Below are 16484 nucleotides of genomic sequence, written 5' to 3'. Positions count from 1 at the left end.
TTTTCTTTTTTTGTTCCATGTAAATTAAAAGAATATATAAGTATATACTATTTACAAAGCAACGCCTCTCCTTGTCAAAAATTGCAAACAAAATCCATGATGATCCATTATCAGTTTTCACTTTGATCCTCCACAATGGCGTTGATTCGCTTGTGCTCACCATCGAAACCTCATTCTGCGTCTCGCCGGAATATACCTTTTTTACACCCAATCGCTGTTTCCATCCCCCGGTAGAAGTTGGGGACGACTGATCAATCTCTGTTCCGGCTTCATTCGAAGGTCCGGGTCGACCCAATTGATGGACCCGCTGTTTCATGAGCATTTAGGTTTTTTTGGGTCGGTGGCAAAAGAAAAAAAAAAAAAAACACACAAAACAAAACGGTGACGTTTTTGGTGTTGGCGGTAACGTCCTTAATTTCTGACGTGGCTTTTTTTTGTTTTTTTAATCAGATTTGATTTGCAATGAAAGGGAACCTCTTTTTGGGAAATTACGAAGCTTGAAAAGTTGTCTTCAGGGGCTAATACAAAATACATAGTATTTTTCCATCTTCTTTTCTTTAATCTAATTCTTTTAAATATAGTTTTGATTTTTCCAGGATCCCAGATGTATAAGGATTGACCCTGAATAACATTCTATATGTTGAGAGCCGGACGGTATCAGATTTATGAAACCATTTAATATTTCTAACTCTAGTTCCCCTTCACATCCCCACTCTTGAATCATAGAAAAAAGTTGGCATTTGCTATTGCAAATGTTTTTTCTTTGTTAGCTGTGCTTTTATATATCTTTGTTGAAGTTGATGATGCTAACTGCTAAGCACGCCACAAGTATGTCAATATAATATGAGTGTTTTCCAGAGGCATTGACTTTGTAAAATATATTCTTATGCAAATTGGTTTTTCCAATGCCTGAATGTCAAAACAGTAGTTTTAATGATTGTAATTTGTAAAGATCATTGATATATTAGGATACAAAATTTACAATCAACAAGATATATCTTTTGGCTCAAACCAATGGAGGGGAAAGTGTTCTTGGGTCAAAACCTGATATGGGCGATGATATTGTTGGGGCAGCTACATGGATACAAAAGTTGTATTCAGAAAGAAAGGATTGCTTTGTTGGACCTCAAGAAATTCGTGATCTCAAGGAGTGAAGAATGGGAGCACGACTCTGTTCTCCCTACTTGGACTAATGACACAAAGAGCGATTGCTGCCGGTGGGAGGAAATTAAGTGCAATCGTACAAGCAGTCGTGTTATGGGGCTTTCCCTTCGTAATAAATCATTCTTCTTAGAGACTTCTCTCCTAAATCTTTCTTTGCTACATCCTTTTGAAGAGATTCGAAGTCTGGACTTGTCTGAGTCTAGATTCAATGGATTGTTTGATGATGTGGAAGGTACACTATACCAGGTTTCTCTCAGTATTTCCTTTTTTTTACCTCTTGGGGTCCCTATTTGAAAGCATCTTTCCCTGCACAAGTTCGAATTCTAGATGAACTACAAATTATTTCTTTGTTCTAATCATTTAAAATTAGGGTGCTTAGAATTTTCCTGCATCAAAAAGAACTATTACCTTTCTCTGTCTGTGATAACTACTAATTGATGACCTCTATGCCATGTAGCCAACGATCACTCTTGTTTCCTTCCAAAGTCCATACAGTTCAACTCTCATAATCTTAATTTGCATATACAGAAGACTAAAATTAATTACAAGTTAACTAGATTTGGTTGTGCACAGGTTATAAAAGCCTAAGGAGATTTAGAAACCTAGAGATTCTGGATTTCTCTTTAAATGAATTCAACAACAGCATCTTTCCTTTTCTTAATGCTATTACATCACTTACAACTCTGTTTCTTCGAGGCAATAAGATGGATGGCCCATTTCATATCGAAGGTGTGTTTTCCAATGTGTAACGTGGTGGATATCTCTAGTACAACACTTATGAATATATTCGATTTAAAGTTATTATTGTAAACTTAATTTGTCTTACATTTAGTTTGTGTCGTTCTTATATTTCCTGGACTCATTTTCAGAACTTAAAGATTTGAAAAACTTGGAACTGCTAGACCTGAGTAGTAACAGACTTAATGGCTCCATACCAGTACAAGGTAAGAATTGGTTCGTGTCATCAGTGAGATCATAATGTTTGAAGGGAAAGGTGTTTATAGTATGATTTTGTCTCGTGGCAGAGTTATCTGCTCTGAAGAAGCTGAGGGCTCTGGATCTAAGTGGCAACGAACTTTCTGGCTCAATGGAATTGCAAGGCAAGTCTGCACAAATCGTTTAACTTTTCAAGAAGACTGGTGATTATTTCACGTTTATTCATGTGACTAAAACTTCTGCATTCTTCATTGTTTGTAGGGATTTGTGAATTGAAGAATATGCAAGAGCTTGATCTCAGTAAAAATAATCTTGTAGGTCAGTTTCCTCTATGCTTAACTAGTTTGGCTGGACTTAGTGTTCTTGATCTCTCATCAAACCAATTGACTGGGATGGTACCATCTGATCTTGGTAGACTTGAATCCCTTGAGTATTTATCGTTGTTTGATAACAACTTTGAAGGCTTCTTCTCATTTGGTTGGCTCGCCAATCTATCAGAGCTTAAGGTGGTCAAACTTTATTCAAAATCTAACTCACTTCAAGTAGAGTCTGAAAGTTCCTGGAAACCAAAATTTCAGTTGAGAGTTATTGTACTACGAGCTTGCAACTTGGAGAAGGTTCCTCATTTTCTCCTACATCAGAAAGATTTGCGTCAAGTTGATCTCTCTGACAATAAAATAGCTGGAAACTTTCCTTCGTGGTTATTAGCTAACAATACAAAACTGGAAGTTTTGCTTTTACGGAATAATTCGTTTATGAGCTTTCAACTACCGAAATCTGCTCATAATCTACTTTTCCTGGATGTGTCAGTTAATGAATTTGATCATCTCTTTCCTGAGAACATCGGGTGGATACTTCCTCATTTACGGTTTATGAATTTAGCAAAGAACGGTTTTCGAGGAAATTTGCCTTCCTCTCTTGGTAACATGAAAGATATTGAGTATATGGATATTTCTCACAACAGTTTCCAGGGAAAGTTACCAAGAAGTTTTTTAAAGGGTTGTTATTCCATGGCAATCTTGAAGCTGTCACACAACAAACTAAGTGGAGAAGTTTTTTCAGAATCAACAAACTTCAATCATATATTAGTTTTGTCTATGGATAACAATCTGTTTACAGGAGAGATTGGACAAGGTTTACGGAGCTTGACATCTTTGTACATGCTTGACATTTCGAACAACAATCTCACAGGTGTTATTCCCAGTTGGATTGACGAACTTTCATCCTTATTTGCATTACTGGTTTCAGACAACTCGTTGGAAGGTGAAATACCTATTTCCTTGTTCAATACGTCCAATCTTCATCTATTGGACCTCTCTGCAAACATTTTATCTGGGAACATACCTCCACACGTCAATGCTGTATTTGGGGCAGTAATCTACCTCCATGACAATAATTTATCAGGGACTATTCCAGACACATTGTTAGGAAATGTCACCATACTTGATCTGAGAAATAACAAATTGTCCGGAAATATTCCGGAGTTCATCAACACCCAAAATATCAGTATTCTTCTTTTGCGGGGGAATGATTTAACAGGTCATATTCCTCACCGGTTGTGTGGTCTAAGCAAGATCCACCTCCTGGATCTTGCTAACAATAGATTGAATGGGTTCATACCTTCATGTCTTGGCAATATACCATTTGCTGGGAAAGAGAATACAGTATATGATTATGATTACGAGATTGGTTACACTCCTAGTGATGTCTTCTCTAGTTCCAATCCAGAACAAGACTCCGCTTCCAAAAAAGATATTGGTATATATTACAAATCTCTGCTTGTGCTAGATCCATTTGGTATGGACTACATGGCAGGCGACCAAACTAAAATTGAATTTCCAACAAAACACAGATATGATGCCTACATGAGTGAAAATCTCATGTATTTGGTTGGACTGGATCTCTCAGAAAATGAGTTGAGTGGTGAGATCCGGGTAGAGCTAGGAGGACTAGTAGAACTACAAACTCTCAATCTTTCTCACAACAACTTATCAGGTGCAATACCAGAAACCTTTTCAGGTATAAAGAACGTGGAAAGCCTTGATCTTTCCTTCAATCGACTACAAGGCCCGATCCCACCACAACTAACAGATCTGAGCAGCCTAGCGGTCTTTAATGTCTCGTACAACAACTTATCAGGAGTCATTCCACAGGGTAGACAGTTTAACACATTCGATACAGAAAGCTACTTAGGCAATCCTCTTCTTTGTGGGAAACCAACCAACAGAAGCTGCGAAAACAATAACTTTCAAGAATCAGATCATGAAGTGAAAGACGATCAGAGCACAATCGACATGGTATCTTTCTACTGGAGTTTTGCTGCAGCCTATGTGACAATACTTCTTGGAATACTGGCATCTCTCTCTTTTGATTCTCGTTGGAGCAGAGCTTGGTTTTACGTAGTTGATGCTTTCATCTATAAGGTGATGAATTTGTTGTGGTAATCCAGTATTGGTTCCAGATCCTTTAATGTGCTAGTTTCTTTTTTTTTATTGTCCCCACCGTTGTTGTTCTTCAATCAGCATTGTGCTGCTTAACACCGATCAGAACTTCATTTGTGTTCGGTTCCCATGTACTATCTTTGTCTTCGAACATGACTTATGTTTGGTTCCTTATGTACTGTCTGTCTTCATTGGTAGTTTCGTCAAAGATACTAGCATCTTCCTTCTGAGTTTTAATTTTCACTAGTGTTGTGTGTGCGATGTTTTATAGGGAACGTGAAGTCTGAGGCTTAAAACCCTTTGGCTAATTTATAATGACCTCGCAGCACACACTCAGACTAAGCAGAGATAGCCATATCATATCAATAGCAAGCATTCTAGAAGATGAAAAATAACCACTTTTTTAATCAACTGCACTTACTTTTTTAGGTTAGCAGAAACAGAGCCAAGACTCAAATCCAAGATGCAATAAAATATGAAAGGAAGAAGAAAAAACTAGTCTCTCAAGTCTCCTGCGTACAACAACTTCTCCGAGTCGATGGAGATCACCCAAAAATTTTGCTTCTTCCGGGAATGGACAGTGACAGAGAACTGCTGGATAAACATGTTTTTCTGCAACAAAAACAAAAAATAATTAAACCATTTTCTCACATAAAGAGAAATCTAATATTCTCAATTCGATTCTATCAATTCAGTTAACGTTTTGAATGTTTTTTTTGCTCATTTGTTTGGTAGATTTCAAAAGGTTGGATATTTTTTTCATTCTTTTACGAAAACTAAGTCTTATGCCGACCGTGGTATATGGTCCTACACCACCCACACATGTATCAAACGATTATGACCTTGACTTCTCTTTTATTTGACGAATAGGAGATATCCCGTGCTTTAAACACGAGTCAACATTTTTTTAAAATTTTCTAATATAATAATAAAATTATCGTTATATTTTTTAAAAAATTATTTTGTTTAAGATAATATTTATTTTTAATTGTTCTGTAAATCTATTAGTTTTTTTGAATACTAATTATTTTAGAATATTATAGTATTTTATTTTGACGTATATTACAGTTTTATATTATTTGTTTGTTGTATTTGTATCATTATTTTGTGAAATATGAAGTAGTAATTTTAATATTATAATTGTGAACAAATAAAAATTATTAATTTATCATCTATATAAACTTAGTTTTACCAACCCGCCAATGTGGAAATTAAAACACATATATTTATAGATTGAGTAATATATCTTCGTTTTAAAAAATTCAAATCACAACATATGCAGAAAAAATTCTACATTTTATCAATCATAATTATTATATGAAAATTCCAAACAATTTGTAAATAAAAGAAAATAAAGATGATAGGAGAATCATAATTTCAAATCTTAACAAAATTTTCGAAATTTAGTTATTAGAAATAATTATATTGTGTGCTTGGATATAAAATCTTAGTTTTAATTTTTGAAATTCTGATTAGTTTATATTTTTTTAAAAAATATTTAGTAAATTTGTCCATCAGTTATTAGAGAGAGAAAATATATATATTTTTTTCGTAGATTTTTTTTATATTTGATCTGTCAACTTTTTTTTTAATTAATTATATTTATTTAATTAATTAACTAAGCTTAATTAAGTTTTTCTAATGACAATTGAATGTAATTTTTCATACGTTTTAAAGTTAGTTTCATATTTGTACTTCTCGATTAATATAATAGGATTAAAAGTAAACGATAGAGATCACTCACTTTACGCATTTCACATGACTTGGACTTTTCCTTAAATTTACAATCCATTCTTGTTGACTTCTTGCATTGAACTCACACATTGCTTTGGATTCATTTGCTTTTTTTTATTTTTTTTTATTATTATTTTTTTTTTATAATAAATCTTATTTGCAATGGAGAATAAGTTTTTTTTGGGGTCAATACTTGATATGGGTGATGATATTGTTGGGGCAGCTACGTGGATACAAAAGTTGTATTCAGAAAGAAAGGACTGCTTTATTGGAGCTCAAGAAATTTGTGATCTCAAGGGGCCTTCGACTATGTTCTCCCTACTTCAACTAATGACACCAAGATCAATTGTTGCCATTGGAAGGAAATTAAGTGCAGTCTTACAAGCGGACGGGTGACCAGGATTGCCTTTGGTAAACTGTATCTCAAAGAGAGTACTCTCCTAAATCTTTCTTTGCTGCATCCCTTTGAAGAAATCCAAAGTCTGAACTTATCCGTCTCCATCTTCAGTGGCTTCTTTGATGATGTCGAAGGTAATTCAGAGTTTCACTAGTGGTTAGTAACTTAGTAATCATACCATTCTTGTTTTTCCATGCGTTAGGGTTCTGTTTCTCTAATGAATCTGGATGGACTAATCTTACTTCATTGTTTCTAATTCATGAAAAGTTAATAACTTATACTAGTGGGATTTGCTCCTGTTACTTTATTTTTTTATACTCATATTTGATTTTTGTGTTAGTAAAGCACTAATTCTTCGTAATAATATTTATAAGCCTATTTAGTTGGCACAAATATATTACAAACTCATTTTTTTTATTGCATTACAAACAAAAAATTAAACGTGAGACATGCATAACTCTTCAGCTTTCTTTCTCTCCGTTAAACGCAAAATATCATATTCAGATAATTTTCTTCTATGTTATTGTTTTATTTATTACCTGGATCAACCTTAGTAGAAATAAAATAAAATTCTAATAAAATTGATGTTAATTGGTTTTTTAATTTTATTTCAAATTTTTTTGTATTTTTTAGCTCGGCGAAACTATGGTAAAGAGATGGTACTATTTACAGTATGTTTATAAGACATGGTTTTTAATATATTTTATTTAGTTTTTGTAGTTTAAAATTGTTGCCACCGGTAAAAGTATTTTCTAGATCCACCACTGCTTTCCACGCATAGAGTGAGATATGTTACCTGATGCTTTCATACTTTTAGTAAAATAAGTCTCATTCTCCTTAATTCAGATAAACTGTACAATTGGGGTATTATATACAGACTAAACCAAACTAAACCAGAGTCTTTAAACCAACTAATCTACAGAGACTCCAATTAGATTAAACCAAATAACTATATACAATAATAGTCCCCTCAAGATGGGGCGAAGATATTAATCAGACCCATCTTGCTTAACAATTGTTGGAAAGAAGCCGGATGAAGTGGCTTGGTGAAAGGATATGCAAGTTGTAAATGAGTATTGATATGAAATAGTTTAAACAAACCTGCAACCAACCGTTCTCGCACACTATGACAGTCGGATTCAATGTGTTTGGTGCGTTCATGAAATACAGAATTATTGGCAATATAAATCGCAACCGTGTTGTCACAGAAGAGAAGTGTTGGCTTGTGCAAAGGAATTGCCAGCTCTTTAAAGAACTTAGTGAGCCATATTAGCTCATCAGTAGCAACAGACAAAGCTCGATACTTAGATTCTGCAGAAGATTTGGAGAGTTATTGTTTTACGGGAAAACGAAAGGTCTCGTTGATTCATGTGATGGCTGAGTTATAGTGAGTTATGGCTGAGTTATGACATGAAACAATCTAAAAATGGAAACGAAAGGTCTCGTCGATTAATATGACGGCTGAGTTATAATTGTTGACAACTTTTTTATTACACAAAATAAAATAAATCTACCTAACTATATCCGACAAATTTTCACATTGTGTCTAACTTGCTTACATCGCGAACATGCGTGTTGCTTCCTAGGGCGTTTATTTTCAATGGCAACTTCCAAAGATGATTTAATCCTATGCTTCTTGGGCCTTCCTGGCTGGTTCACAACAATTGGAGGCAAGCACGGTTGATTATCCACAGCTTCAGGAACAGGGAATGATTCATCTAGAGGCATGATTGAACCAGCCCATCCGTTAACCAAATCGACGCTCCTAAATTTCGGATCGCACATAAATATACGACACACATCCATATGCTCTGCAGCTGCGATTGCATGGATGCATGGTATTTGCTCGTGGTCGAATCGACGACATGTGCATTTTTTTAGTTCCAAATTTACAACATGCAAAGATGATCCATATGTCACTTGCACACGTACAACATCAATCATTAGTACCTCCATAAGTTTTGCTGCAGTGACACGGTCCTAGTAGGGAGTAGGACAAAAAAAAACGTTTTAGGTTGAATTATGAAAACAATTACGGCTGAGTTATGAAAACAATTATGGCTGATTTATGGAAACTATAATGGTTATGGCTGAGATATGGAAACAATTATGGCTGAGATATGAAAACTGTTATGCCTGAGTTATCAACATTGATAACTGACTTATGTAAACTTACCTGTAACAGTTTCTCAACACCACGAGTGAGCGTTGTTAGCTGCGATTTCGCATCCTCTCTCCGTTCAGAAAACCATCTGGTCATCATATTCCATATCGATTCTAGCAGTCGAACTATGGGAAGACTTCTAGCATTTGATAGTGCTTTGTTCATTGATTATGTAATATTCGTTGTCATTAAATTGTACCTTTCACCCGGGAAATGAACACGCGCCCACATTCGGACACCAGCTCGTTGGAGGTATCCATGTAGTTCGGGATGACGTGCTTCAATCTCATTGAAAGCCTCATTAAAATCAGACAGCCTAAAACACCTTGCCGCTTATTTCACCAGAGGGAACAAATGTTTTCCTTTGAACTTCACCAAGATGTTCTTATACAAATGGTAAGTGCAAATTCCACGCGAAGCCAACAGATACACTTGACCAATCGCTTTCCCTATTGATTTATGTCTGTCAGAGATTATCGCAAGATTCTTTTCGTCAGGAATGACAACTTTGAGTTGTGTAAAAAACCAACGCCAAGACTCATCATTTTCAATGTCAACAACAGCGAAAGCTATTGGGAAAATTTGAAAGTTACCATCCTGAGCTAGGGCTGTTAGAAGCGTCCCTTTGTAATTACCATGGAGAAACGTTCCGTCGACAACAACAACTTTGCGCATGAAAGCAAACCCAAAAATACTCGCACCAAAAGCAATAAAAACATATTTGAATCTTCCTTCATCATCTATTTGAAGACACGTGATTGTACCCGGGTTTTCCCTTCTTAACTTGTATATGTAAGAAGGCAACTCGCTAAAACANTCCATATCGATTCTAGCAGTCGAACTATGGGAAGACTTCTAGCATTTGATAGTGCTTTGTTCATTGATTATGTAATATTCGTTGTCATTAAATTGTACCTTTCACCCGGGAAATGAACACGCGCCCACATTCGGACACCAGCTCGTTGGAGGTATCCATGTAGTTCGGGATGACGTGCTTCAATCTCATTGAAAGCCTCATTAAAATCAGACAGCCTAAAACACCTTGCCGCTTATTTCACCAGAGGGAACAAATGTTTTCCTTTGAACTTCACCAAGATGTTCTTATACAAATGGTAAGTGCAAATTCCACGCGAAGCCAACAGATACACTTGACCAATCGCTTTCCCTATTGATTTATGTCTGTCAGAGATTATCGCAAGATTCTTTTCGTCAGGAATGACAACTTTGAGTTGTGTAAAAAACCAACGCCAAGACTCATCATTTTCAATGTCAACAACAGCGAAAGCTATTGGGAAAATTTGAAAGTTACCATCCTGAGCTAGGGCTGTTAGAAGCGTCCCTTTGTAATTACCATGGAGAAACGTTCCGTCGACAACAACAACTTTGCGCATGAAAGCAAACCCAAAAATACTCGCACCAAAAGCAATAAAAACATATTTGAATCTTCCTTCATCATCTATTTGAAGACACGTGATTGTACCCGGGTTTTCCCTTCTTAACTTGTATATGTAAGAAGGCAACTCGCTAAAACAATCCTCAGGAGTTCCCTGATCGATCTGCCTTGCATTCAGCAGCGTTCGATATGCCTTCCAATAACCCATCTGTTGACACCAACAAATTAATAAATCAGCCATAATATATAGATAACTCATCCGATACATTCAAATAAGTCAGCCATAAAAAATCAATAAATCAGCCGTAACATGTAAATAACTCAGCCTATACATACCTATAAGTCAGCCATAAAGAATCAATATGTAAATAACTCAGACAAGACATTCATATAAGTCAGCCAGTTTGTATTAATAATCCAGCCATAACGTAATGATATGTCAGCCATTATTATCAATAAGTCAGTCGAAACATAGTAATTACCTTTATACTAAATTGCTTACTGAAAATGATTCCGACACTTTTAGGTTTAACTTCTGGACCAAGATCACCAAGATAGTCCCTGTAAAGACCTGCCAATACATCAACTGTTGATTGGCGGGANTTCCACGCGAAGCCAACAGATACACTTGACCAATCGCTTTCCCTATTGATTTATGTCTGTCAGAGATTATCGCAAGATTCTTTTCGTCAGGAATGACAACTTTGAGTTGTGTAAAAAACCAACGCCAAGACTCATCATTTTCAATGTCAACAACAGCGAAAGCTATTGGGAAAATTTGAAAGTTACCATCCTGAGCTAGGGCTGTTAGAAGCGTCCCTTTGTAATTACCATGGAGAAACGTTCCGTCGACAACAACAACTTTGCGCATGAAAGCAAACCCAAAAATACTCGCACCAAAAGCAATAAAAACATATTTGAATCTTCCTTCATCATCTATTTGAAGACACGTGATTGTACCCGGGTTTTCCCTTCTTAACTTGTATATGTAAGAAGGCAACTCGCTAAAACAATCCTCAGGAGTTCCCTGATCGATCTGCCTTGCATTCAGCAGCGTTCGATATGCCTTCCAATAACCCATCTGTTGACACCAACAAATTAATAAATCAGCCATAATATATAGATAACTCATCCGATACATTCAAATAAGTCAGCCATAAAAAATCAATAAATCAGCCGTAACATGTAAATAACTCAGCCTATACATACCTATAAGTCAGCCATAAAGAATCAATATGTAAATAACTCAGACAAGACATTCATATAAGTCAGCCAGTTTGTATTAATAATCCAGCCATAACGTAATGATATGTCAGCCATTATTATCAATAAGTCAGTCGAAACATAGTAATTACCTTTATACTAAATTGCTTACTGAAAATGATTCCGACACTTTTAGGTTTAACTTCTGGACCAAGATCACCAAGATAGTCCCTGTAAAGACCTGCCAATACATCAACTGTTGATTGGCGGGATCTAGTAGAACGTTCTGTCACAGAACATGTGTGTTCCGAATCGTATAAACGAACATAAAAATCCGGGTCATCCCCTTGTACATATGCACGAACTCTCAAAAGACATCCTTCAACCCAGCACTTCATAACCACCATTCTCGGATTTGATATTGGTATATTAAAATCAAATCCATCCCTAACCGAAATAAGTTTCACGTGATTCCTGAACTCCTTTTTGCTCCCGTATCATTGTCCTACAGCAATTTTTAGCGTTGACACCTGCAACCTAACAGCCTCCGGGTTCATCTTCGATCCGGAAAAGTTATCATCTTTATGAGCTTTCTTCTGAGGAGGCGGAGTCGGTAAGTCTTCCTCTTTACTCTGAGGCTCGCCCAATACAGACAAGTTCTCGTCATCAGATGACTCACCATCAGAGTCGTCGAAAACATCAAATCGGCTTGAAAATTCATCGTCTTCTTCTTCGTCAGATGTTACTTCGACAACTTCTTCTACTTCTTCGTTTTCTTTGTCAACGATCTTACCATAATCAAAATAAGTGCCTTCAAATCCCCCACCGTCCACTTCATATATAGATTCTACTTTCGAGTCACTGCTTGGCTGAATCATACTTCGTCTAGCTCCACTAGTTTCTGTAGACTCTTTCGCCGAAAACTCTACACAGAGACATAGCTGATCGGTTTTCCATAGCCCCAAAAAACATTGCAACTGTCGATCATTGGAGACAAAAACTGGTGGAGTATCATGCGCTATATGTTTCAGTGTCTTGTTCGAGAACATGTAGCTCAGCTTTAGCTCATGGCTAAACGCATCCAATCTGTAGTCTTCAAGAAAAAGCTCCACAAGCTTGTCGTGTGTTGTGCCTCCATCTATCTGCACAACTATACACCCTCTATCGTCGGTGTTGCATACATATCTCTGTGTCTTTACCCAATTACCGGAAACAACTAGTACCGGAACTGGATCCATGAAAAAAAATGAAGAAGAAGGTGAAGAAGAAGTAGAAGAAGAAGGTGAAGAAGAAGTAGAAGAACAAGGTGAAGAAGAAAGTGAAAAAGAAGTAGAAGAGCTGTAGAATAAGAAGGTAAAAACCATGCAAATAGTTCACTTATTAACCAGTTGAAGAACAAGAGATGAGCAGAACGACGTTTCGTATTTCCGGAGAATAAAGATGATGACATGGAATGCTGACATGGATGATGAGTCTGACGTGGCAAGTCAGCCAGCAAACAAATAATAACTCAGCCTAAATATAACTCAGCCATCAAACAAATTATAACTCAAACACAACATGAATAACATTACAGTAATTAAAAAGCAAAAAAATGGCTGCCAAATTCAGCCGCTTCATCAACTGAAAATATGTAACTCAGCCGTATCGTTTAATAAGTCAGCCGTAACTGAATAACATTCTAGTAATTAATCTTTTGCTACTAAGTCAGCCGTGAAATGGCCGAGTTGTACGATAAGTCAGCTTATCACGGCTGAGTTATAGTTTTTAACCATAACTCAGCCGTAACTACATCTCATAAGTCAGCCGTTTTTCATAACTCATCCAGCCGGGAAAAGTTAATTCAGCCGTGTCGTAGTGATAACTCAGCCCAAATTTTGACAACTCAACCATCGGATGAAAACTCAGCCATAAGGACGGCTGAGTTAGAGCATAACTCAGCCAAATTTTATTAAGTCAGCTGTAACGCTTGGCTGAGTTATGCTCTAAGTCAGCCGTCCGCTCTAACTCAAATGTTTTTTCCATAAATCACCCGCAACATACCTATAACTCAGCCGCAACATACCTCCGTAACGCGTTACGGCTGAGTTATGGTTACACGTCAGCGATTTCTGACGTGGCGTCTGACGTGACAATGGCATTTTTGTAATTACGTTTTTTCCGGTAACATAAAACATGGGCACGCTGGGTATTTTGAAAATACCCGAAATATTCTAGTAATAAATTATTTTTTGCAGATTCTGGTAATATTAACTAAAATGTATAACATCTGAGTAAATCTTCCTTTTATTTTTTGTGCAATTTTTTAGGGATCAATTTTGTAAATAAAGTTTTAAATAAGCAAAACTAAAAGAGTAGAACCCAAAATGTATTTCAAAAATGTATATATAGATTATAGGGCAGTTTTGTCATTTTTCTATGCCATAAAGAATGAAAGTAGCAGTTTTAGAAAAAATAAAAATAAAGTGGCAGTTTCAAAAAATTGAGTTGAAATGAAAATTTAATGAGAAATGTCATTTTTGGAATCGAACTTTTAAGAAATGCCATTTTATAACTTTTCTTTCTGAGAATGCCATTTTCTAACTCTATATCATATGAGAAAAATATGAAACTTGATATATCATGATTTTTGTGGTTTTTAACCATGGTATAAGTGTGCTTTTTGAGTCTTTTGATTTGTTTTTTAGGTTGTTTTTGAGTCTTTATAGGTTTAGGTACTCATTGGCATGGATGAAGTACTAAGGAGCTAAAAGAGGATGATTTGGAGCATAATCAAAGCATTAAGGCTGAACAACGAAGCTGGGAGACGAGATCAAGACTATGCATCGACCGATGCAACCTCAACATCGATCGATGCAGCTGCTACAAGACAATCGGAAGTTGTCTCCACAAGCTTTAGAAGATTTACAAAATTTGCCCAAGTTTCCTTTATTTGCAATTAAGGCCCGAGACGTGTTTTAGAGTATTTATAGGATTTTTATGGTCACTTGTTTTAGACCGAAGTTTTTCTCTAGAGAGTTTTATTCTGCAACCTTATTGAGAGCTTTGGAGAGAGAGATCTGCTTTGAGAGAAGAATTCTTGAATTCCCTTTTACTCTTTTAATTCAATTGCTTATTATTCAGAAAAGATGTTTTGTTCTTCATTAAACATGTCTTAGTAGTTTGCTTGTTAGGTTTAGGGTTTTCATAAGGTTTTTATGACTTAATAGATCTGAGATTTTTTAGGATTCATTATCTTGTGTGATCTTCATCTTAGGTTGTTCTTCATATTGATTCTTGATTGATCACCTAGAATTAATATCTTAGGAAAATAAATTGATATGAGAGTATAATTGATTTTCCTGATAAAACTTTTTGATGAGCAAAATTATTTCCTGCAAAGAGATTTGATTTAATAATTTTGTGAACTTATCTAAACCTGTTCTTAAAGCTGATTTTTAACCTTGAATTTTACAAAGAGATTTGGATTTTTTGGTTTTAAATTTAGATAATATTTGCATTGAGAACTGAATTATTTTACCAAGAGTTTAGAGTTCTAGATCTGATCTTAATTGCTTGAGTCCTAATAATTTATTGATTTGATATTCCATAATTACCTGAGAAATTCCCTATGCCTAACTCTTTGATCCTTTGAATTTACAACACTCTTTTTAATTCTGTTTCTGCATTGTTTTTAATTTAATATTTTGATTTAGCATAATTAAAAGATTGATAAGTCTATTGTGTGATCTAGAGTCTCTGTGGATTCGACCCCTAGAGTATTACAACTGCAAGGCTGTTAGTACCATTAGAGTATTATAATTTGAGCATATCAAAACTATCCATGAATTAAATGAGGAGATCATTCTTTTTTAATTTTGAAACTATTTGTGGTGGACAAATATCTCAAGCGGATCTGGTCCATTAAAAAGACAAAAAGGACAAAGTTGTGGTGGACAAAAACATGGTCGGGGTTGAATATGATCCACATGAGGCACAACACATTTCATACATCAGCAGATCAACAAGGTGGACTAGTTATTTTGGTAATAATGAACAAGTAGAGTACAACCAAGCGGATCTAGTCCACAAAAGAGATCGATGGACATATTTGGAGTGGACAAAACATGTCCGGTTGTTGAATTTGGTCCATCGGATCTGGTCCATTGAGAGACAATAAACAATGGATCGTGGATCTAGTCCATCAGAAATGTGCATCAAATGTGTGTTTTAAATTGTAAATTTCTGGGGCAGGCGAATCAGATAGATGTTTGGAGAGAGATAGAGTTGGAGGTTTAGAAAGATGGAGGTTTGGAGAGAGAGAGAGTTGAATTTTTGGAGGTCTAAAAGAAAAAAAGAGATGGTGGCTAAGAGAAATCGAGAGAAATGAGAGAAAGAGATAGAATGTAAATGTGAAAGAATTGGTCAATGACAATTTTGTCATTTTATATGTGTCAATAGTGGATCCTATGATACTTTAGAAAAGACTCAATTGAAAATGGAATTAGCCATAAACTTTGCTAATGAACATGACACAATCGTTAAATTTCTCTTTTTATAATGACACTTTGAACGTTCCCTTTATTATGCAGAAATAATCCTTTTATTATTAATTTGGAAGTATACTTTTTAAGGTAACTTTTTATTTATAAGCTTTACATTATTAAACTTTTGTCATTGAGTAAATATCAAAACTTTAAAAAGTAATATTTATTATATCCAAAAAAACATATTTAAAGTAAACCTAAAAAGAAATGGGGTGCTTGCAAAACTAGACCCCTAACTTGAGTCAATTGCAAAACTGACTATCTATTTTTCTTTCTCCAACATTTGTCACTTTCTCCCAATTAAATTCTTATGTATTCACAAAAATGCTATTATTTCTAATTTATTTGAATTTCTTGCGAAAATGTTTATTACATTCATATCCTCATCTTCTTCTTTTATTTACGGTTGTGCCACCGCCATCAATTTTCCAACAACCATGAACAACCAAATTTGAAGCTCTTAAAGCTTCAACAACCTGAATTTGTAAGCTTAAATAACACCCAATGCTATGAGAACTTCATTTTC

At 35.4% G+C, this 16484-nt stretch overlaps 1 protein-coding gene and 1 long non-coding RNA gene across 2 annotated transcripts; both read left to right on the top strand.

Moving 5' to 3' along the window:
• On the top strand, window positions 1713-2261 carry LOC104704882. The gene is made up of 3 exons (XR_002032630.1): window positions 1713-1893; window positions 2034-2108; window positions 2190-2261. It is a non-coding gene; the product is annotated as an uncharacterized LOC104704882 (long non-coding RNA).
• Window positions 2382-4544, top strand: LOC109125143 (LRR receptor-like serine/threonine-protein kinase GSO1). The gene has a single exon (XM_019227129.1). The coding sequence runs from the start codon at window positions 2382-2384 to the stop codon at window positions 4542-4544; it is 2163 nt and encodes a 720-aa protein (XP_019082674.1).

The sequence above is a fragment of the Camelina sativa genome, chromosome 7 (genome assembly GCF_000633955.1).
Source record: "Camelina sativa cultivar DH55 chromosome 7, Cs, whole genome shotgun sequence".
Classification (NCBI taxonomy): domain Eukaryota; kingdom Viridiplantae; phylum Streptophyta; class Magnoliopsida; order Brassicales; family Brassicaceae; genus Camelina; species Camelina sativa.
The sequence above is the reverse complement of the archived record's forward strand: the minus strand, read 5'-3'. Positions and strand labels throughout refer to the sequence as shown.

Coding starts and splice junctions, on each gene's coding strand:
- LOC109125143 (XM_019227129.1), top strand. CDS start 2,382: ATGCAAGAGCTTGATCTCAGTAAAAATAATCTTGTAGGTCAGTTTCCT.